The 12,451-nt window shown below is 32.7% G+C and overlaps 1 protein-coding gene and 1 pseudogene across 1 annotated transcript; one reads left to right on the forward strand and one right to left on the reverse strand.

Moving 5' to 3' along the window:
• Positions 1-494: 494 nt before the first annotated feature.
• Positions 495-8,514, reverse strand: LOC114748554 (chitin elicitor receptor kinase 1-like; annotated as a pseudogene).
• Positions 8,460-12,449, forward strand: LOC114748557 (chaperonin-like RBCX protein 1, chloroplastic). Its single transcript, XM_028936987.1, has 7 exons — positions 8,460-8,591; positions 9,399-9,563; positions 9,693-9,787; positions 11,013-11,130; positions 11,339-11,355; positions 11,440-11,502; positions 12,200-12,449. Exons 1-7 carry the CDS (start codon positions 8,555-8,557, stop codon positions 12,278-12,280), a joined length of 576 nt encoding a protein of 191 aa, XP_028792820.1. The 5' UTR covers positions 8,460-8,554; the 3' UTR covers positions 12,281-12,449.
• The last annotated feature ends 2 nt before the right edge of the window (positions 12,450-12,451 follow it).

Genomic DNA, 12,451 nt, shown 5'->3' on the forward strand with positions numbered 1-12,451 from the left:
TTATGTTTTCATGAGTTTCGATTTTGTATATATTGTGTTTGTTTTGCTTGGAGTGGATTGGGTTTCATCATAGTTGTTGAGTTTATCTTCTGATATATAGCTAGGGGCCTAATTTATGTATTGTATCATTTTATCTTGTTTTAATAAATTGTTTTCTAATTAAAAAAGAAGAAGAAGAAGCCGGCCGAAAAATATAAAGGAGAAAACAAAACTAATAAATGAAAGGCAACACTAGTTTATTTACAAATTCAGATGACGATAGAATCATATACTTAATTGAAAAATTTCAGACCCTATCATCGTCAAGAAATCCCCTATATGTAAGTTCAGCGTTAACATGAAGACTCAAAACATATAGAAGCAGAGATTGTTAATGCAATCTGGGAGTCTTTGAAGCCATTAAAACCCATATATATATATATATATATATATATATATTTGCCTCCTGTAACTTTAGGGTATTGATTGACCGGATAGATTAGAATGAAGAAGAGCTATCTTCCCGCCATGAAATGCATCATAGCTTGGGTTTCATAAAAGGAGCCAACATCCCACTCCTCAGTTGAAGAAGAAAGTGTCATCAGTGCAACCACAATTGATCTCATACTTGGCTTAGTTGAGCATTCTCATGTGTGCAAGCTTTCGCCAGCTGAGCCATCTGCAAATCAACTTTTCAATATTACACCTTATATATTTGTGTGTGGTGATATTCTCTACGTATTTTTTACCCTCAACCATGAGAACTACATACATACAAATATACATACACATAAATATATGTATGTATATGAGCAATGCAGAATGATGACAGTTAACTAGGTGAGTCCTTGTGTATTGCACTGAGATTGAGGAATAAGCTCTCTCTCTCTCTCCCCCTCTCCTTCCCCCCAATTACAAGGGTAGATACTAATATTTGATGTTACAAGTGGGATTAAACTCATGATCTCTCACTTACAGAGAGTCTTCAAACCACTAGGTTATAAGACTATTGACATTTAGGAATAAGTTGTAGTGTTCATAATTTGTAAATAGTACATTTTTAAATTTTATACTCCATCTGACTCTAAATATAAGACTATTTCCTCATTATTGTTCCTTTGGCTCTATGTATATAATCTATTTATGGAGTACACTACAATATTTATTAGCCATTGCCAAATATACTCTTATTAGTTTCATGTAAAAGTGTGTGAGAAAAATAGAGTTTATACAAATTTTCACTTTTCAATAAAATTAAATAAAGTTAGGCTTGGGGAAAGGTATGATTTTTGAAAAGATTAAGATTATTAACTATCATTAACTAACTTTCTTAATTGAGATCGGATTAAAAAAGGTCTTATATTTACCACAGAGGGAGTATATTACATTACATCTAATATTTAATATAAGAACTAGTTGGAGATGCAATTTAATCATAAAGATAAGACCTTAAATCCACTTTGTCACTTATATTTATCTATTTTTTCCTAATGTAATCCCTATAGTAATTGCACATATTAAATATTTCATGAAAGAGATATTTTGGTGCATATAATTAACAAAAATATTTAGAAAGAACAATATATATTTATTACAAATAATTAATTCAACTAATTTTTTTAATATTTAAAAATTAGTTATCTAGATCTTCTATTAAGTACCGGATGGACATAGGATTGAATACTGAGTGCTAATGAGAAAGATAATGGCATCACCTTGCATATTGATTCAAAGGGTAGTTAGCACCAAGGCTGGGATCAACAAGTTGACGAAGCTGTTCTTCCTCTTTTGGCTGCGCTAAAACCTCGTCAAACTGCAATATTTTCACCGACCAAAAGCTGGAAATAATCAGAAACGCAACAGCAAAAAAAAAACAAAAAAAGATTTGAGAGTATTAGTGAGTTAATAACACAGAACAAAGGAAGACAACCAAGGCAACTAGTCCTTTTGATTCGTTCACAAGGTCGTTTGTCTTCACAACAGCTTCCTTGGCAGATATGAGTTCATATAACACGACTCCAAAAGCATATACGTCTATTTTCGCCGAAACGTCGCCGTATTGCGCATATCTGCACACAAATTCTGCAGTTTCTCAAACTTCATACATTCTCTCTGCCTGCCTTATGATTCTTAGTGTAAATTATGAATAAAGTAGAACAAACAATAGTTTTTTGTAGATTAATCTTCCTAAACAATCTTTTTGAGTACGTAACACTACCTCCAGACCTTAACATAAGATTCACTTTGAAGTTAAATTTTTCATTAAAGTGAATCTTATATGAAGGACCAGAGGTAGTAACTAATACACGAAATATAAAAAACAATGGTAACCAAACAAGATCTAAGTGCACCTTGTTAGACCAAATGAAAAGTGTAAGGGGGGGAAAAAAAATCTTACTCTGGAGGCATATAGCCAAATGTACCAACAAGTCGTGTGTGAAATGAAGAACTACCATATTCAGTAAGTCTTGTCAGACCAAATCTGCACCTGTAAAAAAGTTAGACTCAACATTGTTCAAACTTGTCTTAATCAAAAGCTATGAAGAAACATAGGGACTTCAAACTCTGTAACAGACATGTTTCTCAGATCAAGAATCATGAGAAACGTTTGCAAACCTTTGCACGAAAGTTCTTATCGATCAAAATATTTGCTGATTTAATGTCTCGATGAATGTAGACAGGAACTGTATGCTCGTGGATGTATTCAAGTCCTCTTGCTGCATCCAGGGCAATTTGAACTCTAGTTGACCATGAAAGTGGTTCTCTTCCTGAAAGTGACAAAACGTTAAGAGTATTTAAATCAGCAGTTAAGGTGCAGATCTACCTATGAATGAGCATCTCTGACACCATAAAGCTTCCTTGGTTGCAAGAACACACATGAATGTTCCCAAATGGAGCAAAAATGTCATGCCCGCTAAGTGTTGTTAACGTCCATTACTTTATGATAGCTAGACACCAAGTGAGCCTCACCACACTAAAGTAACTAACGTTAGGCATAGGTAACAAATATGACATTTATTCTCTATTTAGGTAAGAAAACTCTGGTGTTAGATGCGCATGGGAGAGTATGAGTAGATTTGCACCACAGAATCATGAGAGAACATTTTACCTGACCCACGTAAATGTTGACCTAAATTTCCATTCTCAATGTACTCATAAACCAAAAATAAAGAGCTCTCAACACAATATCCTATTAAGCGTACCTGCACAAAAATAGAGTACACATGCAAGGAATCACAATTATGACACGTGATTGAGAGAAACAATACCAAGGACAAGACTTTCTTGCTAGTTGTTTATCATAGGATCCCAGGAATAGGATGACTTAACGAGAATTCCCAAAATCAAAGCCTAAAACCTTGTCTTTTGAATTGAAATGTCATGGACTAAATATCCAAATCTGATGTTTTAAGTACTGTCTAAGTTACTTATATCTACCTCCTATGTATCTGTTAATGTCATAAATAGTGCGAGTTACACAATATTTTTGGAAAATAATTGATTCAGCATGATGTTCATGCTTCTGCATTAATTTCTAGCAGATTAAACAGCAGGGAAAATCTCATACCAAGTTCAAGTGATGAACATGTGTCAGAACCTTGAGTTCAGCAAGGAATTCTTTTGAAGCTTGCATATCCATCTTCTTAATTGCAGCTTTCTACATAAAAGTTAATAAAGAAGAAAAATTCAACTGATTTTCTTTAACAAGAAGGAAATTTTAAGAGGAGACATGAGCAACTAGGGATGATGTCTTTTACTTCAAAGAGATAACTCATTATTCTTTGATTTATACACAATATTTAGGGATTATAATCATTCAAGAGATTGACATACCTCATTTCGAAGCTCTGCATAGTAAACAGATCCAAAGCCACCTTGACCAATCTTATTAGAAATAGAAAAACCATTGGTAGCTTTGGCCAGCTCCTCATATGAGAACTCTACTGACTTGTCCACTGTGATTCCTGTCAACCTTGGAGAAGCCACATCAACAGATTCTGAAGCCTTCCCCAAGCTGCTTCCTGAAACTAAATCCAGAAAATAGTTCACCTTTGAGCTCATAATAATTATAGCTCAATTTTTTTCAAAGGAAAAAAACCCTTAGTTTCAACAATATTACGAAAAAGTCATCACACTTCACTGATTATAGACCTTTACTTAAAATCTCAAGTTCTTGGAATGAAACAGGTTTTCACATTATTACATCAGAATCTCTAGACCAAGGTGGGACTTTTCCAATAACATCAAAAAACCTAATCTTTGACTTTCAATGACCTGCGTTGCTTAATATCAAGAAACCATCATCTAACAAGTCCAAGTCAAGCCTCAAGAATACTTTATATCTTACATCCCTTCCACCCAAAGGTCTTTTGGGGGTGAAGCATAGGAAAAATTAGTCATGCATTGTTGAAATTTAAGGTTGACTTGATCATGCATAGATTATCAAATCCTATTTTACTTCAAAATTTAAGACTTTGAACTTAGGCTTTTAAATTAGGAAAAACATGTTCAGTGTTAATTGATCAAGTTCATGAGAAGAAAGATTAGACGTAGTGAAAGCTTCATAGGCCTTTTCTATCAGATTTTCCAATACCCTGATAACAAATATCTAAAAACTGTAACTAAGTATTCTCCTTGAACGAAGAATGACATCTGAAAGTGTCTCAAAGTGCATAATAGAATCAAACCAACAAAACAATCCCAAAAACTTGAGCTTGAAACAAACAAAGTGTTGGCCTTTATTTATTAGTATCCCAAACAATACAAGGAAGAAAAGCATAGAGATTTACCTTGTCCAATATGAAGATACTGATCTTGAGATAGTGCAGGAAGAAGGGATGCTTCTTCCACTTTCTTGCTTCTATATAGAACAAAGTACAGGACAAGTGCCAATAGTAAAACCCCAAAAACTGCTCCAATACATATTCCAGCAATGGCTCCCCTAGATATTCCTATTTCAAACAGCACCACAAAGTTTCTGATTCTCATCTCATAACTTCCCACCGTTGTTTTTCTTTTTTCTTTTCAAATGTTGAGAAATGAAATTTTCATGAGACAGCATTGAAACAGTGCGCAGAATCCACTCACCTGATCTGCAAGAGGAAGGAAAAATATTGTAGCAGCTATAGATTTTCAGCTTAAAAGAGTTCAATAACTATTACTTTCTTTTTTCTTTTTACAATGAGATATAAATTTCAACTTACTTCATTTGTAGAGGTAAAAAGCTTCCCTTGTCATCTGCAAATGCAAATCAGGACATGAGACATCAATTGAATTTAAAGCTGTAGAAATTGTTATATGTAATATATACACTTGGAGTAAAAGAAATCTCAAAGAAGGCTTTGTGAATGTAATTTTAAAGATTGAGTTTCACACTTATTAATTCCTAAATGTCAAGTCAATGTTAAATCAATTCTAGCCATTAAAATGTAACACAAGTCTGGTAAAAACTATATAAAGGTTGGCCGAACCTTTTTTTAAATTGGCTGAACTATTGAGAGGAATTTAATTTCATATTATATTAATCATAATAATGGCTGGCTAAAAAAAAAAAAATCACAATATTGGACTGCGAAAATTGAGGAATGATTGGACCAGTTTAGCAAATATATACCAACCTATTTACTTTAACTAGTACAATACCAAAATAGAATCTTAATAACCAACGTGTAATTTGTTTCCAATTTGCTACTTACATGTCTTTTGCATTTGTTATCGTTGCTCAACCATGCATTTTATTTTATTCCTATTAATTAGTTTTGAATTTGAATGTAAAATGTTTTAGTTATTTGAATATAATTATGTCATATAAAATATGATTATTTCATGTCATTTATATTTCTACTCTTTGTTTTTAATACAAAAATTTGGTGAGTTGGGCCTAAAAACTCATTAAAGACATAATTTACTGTCAGTATCAATTCTCTAAACAGACCAATTTCATAAGTTTTAACTGGAATAAAATTGAGTCAATTCACTGACCCAGCCCATGGAATACAATTGAGCGGACTCACCATTGGGTCCATGACCCAAAATCTGTTATTGGTCTACAAAACAGGGACTCACTCTCTACTTTGAGCGAATTATCTCAGTTATTTTAACCGGATTTTGTCCGATTAATAAAAAAATTATAACATTAATATAATTGCTCCTTCAAAAATCAAAATGGGGTTTCTTGGTTGGGGTAAGTAAGGAAGGGAATATAAACTTTTAACGAAGTGGTAAAAAAAAAAATTTAATATTTGATTTGCTGATATTATTAACGTTGGGAGGTTCACTTTTAAAAAAGCTCAATAAAACTGAGTCAAACAATAATTGTGTAGTATGCCTATCATATGCCTATAAAAGCATTAAGCTTCTCTGTTAAAAAAACTTTATCTTGTATTTTTTTTTTGGTTTTTTTTTTCATGTATCCATAATAATATGTTCCTCCTACCTAAACTATGCCTATTTGTGCGGACTTCTTATACGCTGAAATTATATCCAATTAATTATTCCCATTTTGAACAAATAAAAAATTTAGTCAGTAATGAGCAGGTCCTTATTTTTAATTCATCCATTGATATATCCTAAGAAAGTGACAAAAACGGACCGATACTGACGTGTACCATTTTGTTTCACCACTAAAAAATTATCTTCCATTAAAGTATTTAATTTTTTCTCATTATTTAATGTGTAATGTCAATTCTATCTGAGGGAATATGCTTATGCTATGCCAGAATCCCTAAGGTTCCTTCTCTTAAATAAAATAAAATAATTAATATATAAAAAATCAAAATTCTTTACCTAAGAAACCTCCCCCGGGGGGGTTTTAAGAATAGGCAAAATGATATTAAAACATAAATAAAAGGCGAGTGACCATAAAATATTCCTTATTATTCAAATGATGACGTTAGAGGGAAAAAGTGCATGAAAGGCGCCCTTTTGTCTGAAAACAAGAGAGTTTAATCTCACAAGATTAATTTAATGATGATTATATTTTTTTAATGAAAAATAATAAACTTATTTCAAAATAATTATTTGTAACCAGTACTCTTTTATTTACAATTTTATAAAATATAATTTGTAAATACTTTTCTGCAATTTTTAAGAAAGATTGTTGTAAGCTATAATTATCATTAAATTAGTCCTTCGAAATTAAAGGTAAAGTAATTCAAATATTTTTGTTAACAATTTTATTTATTTATTTGACCTGGAACAATTTTATTTATTAAAATTATATAATAAACAAATTATATGGTTTTTTAATTTTTATAATTAATAGAAATCCCAATAATAACAAAATAATATGTAATGATAAGTTATGTGTAAATATAAAAATTAAAAAATAACGATAAGTATATATTGCTCATTTATTAAGATTTTTTAATAATTATATTTTTTTCTTGAGACTTCATTATATATTATAGCCTTTTCTTTTTTGATATGTACATGTATCCTTCTATTAGAGGTAATTCTGTTTTATGTACTATTGAATATTAAATGTTGATACCTCTCCTAACGAAAATTTGTACATAATTTGCCATATTTCGGGGACTAACCCCTTCTGTTAGATCTAACCCTGTTAATATATTATATAGCATTTCAAAGGATTTTAATTATTTCATGCCAAAAATATTTAGCTAGCTTAAAATAACCCAATTATATCACTTAATTTGACCCAAAATTTATTATTATTATTTTAAATTTATTCCCTTTCATCAGCTCTAAATTAAGATAAAAATAGAAAAACATTGGATCTAATTTGTGTTGAAGGAAATTAGATCTTTATTTTAATACTATAAACTTATTAAAATATTTTATTATCATATATTCATTTCGTAATTAATGAACAAAGATTACAATTTAAAAAAATATTTACAGTTACTGGCCAAAAGTAAATTCGCTAACCTTTGGCCGGCACAAACACTAGTCCACTCCCCGCGTTGAAATCGGATGCGGGATTATACCCCAGTATAATCCCCGCCGGCACACCGGTAGCCGCTGCTAGATCCGGCAAGTTGTCGCCACTCCGGAGTGGGTACGTCAGAAACAATCCATAATCCCTCGACACGTGCCTATCGCCGCACGAGCAATTGACGGTGACGTTAATCCCAACGTCCACCGGTATTTCTGTAGCTTCATACATGTTCACCCTCTCCAACCAATCCTCGGTCGTCAGGCTAGAAAAATCTTGCTCAGCAATTTTACGGTACGTATCCCCAGGCTGGGTTTTGTAAGTGAAAGTGTGACCTAAGAAGACGCCGTTCAAGCAATCGCACGTGAACGGCACGTTGATTCGGGTTGCGCTCCGAACATAATCCGGATTGGGAATTGTTGGATTGTATTTAAGAATCTCAGAAATTTGCTGGCCGAAGATTTGGCTTATGTATGTGAGATTTGCGCCTTCCCAGACGTAGTACGAAGCTAAAGCAAGCTTGCAACCAGAGTTACAGTAAGCTTCGACTCTGAGAATCAGAGTCAGAGGAAGAAACAAAAGACAAACCAAGAATTTGGTGTTTGCTTTTATGGTCATTTTGAGTTGAAAAGGAACGATGATGAGAAAATTTTGGGAGAACTTGAAGTTACAGCTTAAATGCAGAATGAGGTAATTCAGAGGAGAGAAGAACTTGGTAAGAGTTTGAACCATTCTTCCATTGTTTTATTTTCTTGTTTAATATTTTGTGGCTTTTTGTTCCGTCTTGAATCATTGTTTCGCTCGATTATTATATTGCCAGAGAAGTTGAATGATGCAGCTTCCATGAAAACCAATTGGATGGTGACTCGAAGTGGAAAACCTCAAATTTTATATGTTTTAAAGAACAAAGTGAGAACTATATAAGGAAAGAATGATGTCACTGTCTATCATCCTATGAAAACTTATTGATTTGTGAGGTCAAGGTCGCTGGATTATTATATTTGACGAATAATCCTGAACATATTGGCAGAACATTTTATATTAACTTATGCGTAGCTTTAAGCATTTACCTTGAAGCTCCTCGAACTGGCCTTTGATCAATTTTCTGACCCCTTTTTTGAGTAATTTATGGAAAGAAAGTTGTAGAAGAAATGAAGATTAGTACAGTCGAGCAAGCGAATGTCTGGGATTTGATCGTTGAGTATTCCATGACGAAAAAAGATGAAGGAGAAACTATGTGGGTGGTTGAATTAATTTGAAGGTCACTCCATCAAAATGCAGATAAAAATGGGATTTGTAGCAAATCACAAAATATCTCCAATGCCAGGAAGGAATGGTGGGTTCCACCATGAAATGAACTTTCGTTGAGAAGTGCCTGCCTTTTCCACATAAGCTCAGAGATATTTTCTGTTACGGATTGAAGCTTGGAGATATTTTTTGTTTTGGAGAAACCACAACCCACCGTGATAATTTGGGATTTCCGCTTCATCTTCCCATTAATAAAAGCCTTTAACTCTTAAAGGGTTTGTGCGATCAATGGAAGCTTCTGCAACTCTTGCTCTCTCTCAAATTCCCTGTGTTTATCCCATAAAACCCCACCACGGTAGAGTTTATCCTTTTTCTTCACCATTGAAGCGAAGGATTTCTCAACCCACCCCTATACACTGCCAGAAGATGTATGTACCTGGTGGGTCACTACTCTGTTTCTCTTGTCGTCTTTTTCTCTGAGTGGTGCTTTCTATTCTCTCGTTCTTTTTTTTTTTTTCTGTGCTGAGAAGAGTGTAAAATTATAACATGCTATGGTGAGATGATGCAGGATATGGAGAAGCGTCACCGGAAGCAAAGGCTGCCAAGAACCTCCACCATTTCTTCACCTACATCGCCGTTAAGATTATTTCTGCACAACTTCAGGTTCCAACTCCATGGACCTTAAGGCTTTTTTACTGTTTTCTTATTTCGTATATCTTCACGTATTTGTCATGGCTGACAACTTTACGTTTTTGACCATTGATACTATCTCTTTGCTAATCCACTGGATAACAACTATGCTATCATGAGTCTGTGTGTGTGTGTGTGTGTGTTGGTCATGTGTTAAATTCACAAACGGTTTCATATTAGACTTTGCGGTTCTTTTCTCGCCATACTTGCAGTAATACTCATGAATGGAAGTTAATTGTGTAACTTTATGGATGACCTCTAGATCCAGCTCATTTAAAAGTTTGGAATAGACTTGATTCATTTATTTTGGTCAAAAAAAAGAAAAGAAAAGAAAGAAAAGGCTTGATTGATTTATTGAATGAACGAGCTTAATCAGTATTTTAAAGTTCGACGAACTAAATTATCCAAACTTGAAAATTTCATATTTGGCTCATGAAAAATATGTGAAGAACTTGGATAATAATAAAATGTCATGTTATATTTTTAAAATATGTGATACACACAAATCGAGAAAATATATATTTATACACATATTATATATATAAAGTCATGTAAACTTTTTTATGAAAATTAATATTATAATCATTGAAACATAGTAATATATATTTTTTCGTACACAAACGCATACATAGGATAAAAGTTCATAATTTCTTTATTTAGTTATATTAAATATTATATTTACAACATCTTTTTGATGGGCACGGCTTATCTATTAAACGAGCTGAGTTCATCAGATTTTTTTCTTCTTCTAAGATGTAAAAAAATTAAAGCTCGGGTTTGTTCCATTTTAAAATGAACCAGTGCGATCATGCTAAAATTTGAGTTGGTTTGGTTCATTCCGGCTCTATTAGAATTGTTACTTCGTAGTTGTGAATTATATTACATACAAGAGTGATATTTTGATATTTTTATTTTGAAAGAAACAAAGTCAAAGAGTGAAATAATTCTCCCAGTTTAAAATTAAAACCTTATTTCCCAGAGAATCCTGCTTTCATCTTAAAAGTAACACTAAAAGTAACACACCATGCGCTCATCTCTGGTGAAAATTAGATGTTATGAAATATGAATTATAGCTTTTTTTGAATTTTCGTGAGAGAGTTTTGAATTACTATCACATGATACTCTGATAAGCTCGAACTGTTATTGTTATTGTATTTTGTGAACAATGCCATCTGTCAAAGCTTATTTCCTAAAGCAGAGCTACAATCGTGAAGCATACGAAGAATTGATGGAATTCTTGAGTAGACACTCTTTGAATGATGGTGACAAGTTCTGTGCCAGCATGATGCGAGAATCATCGAGACATAAGAACTTAGGTAAGTCCAACGTTGCAATCAACAAGTTACTCCAAAATCAGTTTTTCTTTGTAATCTCTTGCATATTTTTCTTCCACTGTGAACAAAAGTTATTCAGTTTTATGCCAAAAAAAATATGTTTTTGTCTTAGTATTTGGATTAATAATCTTTTGCTGATTGAAATCTATGGGAAATTAATGCTGGGCAACGATGATTTGCACCTGAATAGCTCTGCGCATACTGGAGGTTAGTGGATCTCTTGGTTATTATGTGGTTTTCAATATTCCCGTTTGCTAAACGCCGATTAAAGACTTTGATGTATAATTTTAGGTGAGATCAGCATATTGCAAACAGGACTTTGAATGGGACAACCTAAAGCGCGTTGCTGTGAAGGTAATTAATTAATCCTGCAAAAATTGTACATGTTATTTAGAAGGTTGATCTTGTTGAAAGAAAATTTATTGCCGATAAGTCTGTCAGTGTGATGAAGAAATACCCTCGTGTGTCTACGATCGTATCTTGATCCTGTCAAGGGTGGGTTGAAAAGTTTGGAACTTAAGGTCTTTTAAATTTCTGGAATTGTTCAAATCTAATTTAACGAGACTGAATTTTTTTATATTTATTTCCATTTTGAAAGACAAAGAATGTAAAGAATAAAGTTGATAATTTTTAAATCATTCAAATGAAATTTAGAAGTATTAGAGAAATACAAAGATGGCTATGGTTTCAGATTCACTTGGTATTTGATATGGACTGTCCAAATTAAAATCGAATAGTCCATATTTAATGTTATTTTTATTTTATTTTTTATATGTTGTCATTTATGCAGAATTTAAATTAAAGATAATTTTCTAATTATCACTCTATAAAAAATCTTTTTTATTTAAAAATTATATATTAAAAATTACACCTCAAATTTCACTGCAAGGATGAGAACCTCCCGCGTTGCTCATCCCTGCAATAAGCATGGAGTTATATATATGTAACTATTCATGAAAGTGGAGTGGTCTGGTTAGGCCAGAATCTAGTTTATCTATTTAGTTGCTAGTTGTGAATGCATAGTATTGTTTGCTGTCCTTATATGTTGCAGATGGTGAATGAATCAAACAAGGAGCTTATGAGAGAGTATGTCTCAGAAACAAGTCCTGCAGAAACTGAAACGGGAATATGATGATGCCTTGCTTTCCCTTGCTTTACCACAGCCCCCTCTGTTCTCTCATCCATATGTCCCTATATCATTGATATAGCCATGTAGAAGAAGACAGTTAGATATAAATGGTTGGGCTTCATATTTGTAAAGACCAAGTTCTGTATATAATATATATTGCAAGAACAGTTCACG

The sequence above is a fragment of the Neltuma alba genome, unplaced genomic scaffold, assembly GCF_004799145.2.
Source record: "Neltuma alba isolate B1F8T4 unplaced genomic scaffold, ASM479914v2 tig00005741_pilon, whole genome shotgun sequence".
Lineage (NCBI taxonomy): Eukaryota > Viridiplantae > Streptophyta > Magnoliopsida > Fabales > Fabaceae > Neltuma > Neltuma alba.

Coding starts and splice junctions, on each gene's coding strand:
- LOC114748557 (XM_028936987.1), top strand. CDS start 8,555: ATGCAGAATGAGGTAATTCAGAGGAGAGAAGAACTTG. Junction 8,592..9,398: donor TCAGAGGAGAGAAGAACTTG/GTAAGAGTTTGA, acceptor TAACTCTTAAAG/GGTTTGTGCGATCAATGGAA. Junction 11,503..12,199: donor TAAAGCGCGTTGCTGTGAAG/GTAATTAATTAA, acceptor TATATGTTGCAG/ATGGTGAATGAATCAAACAA.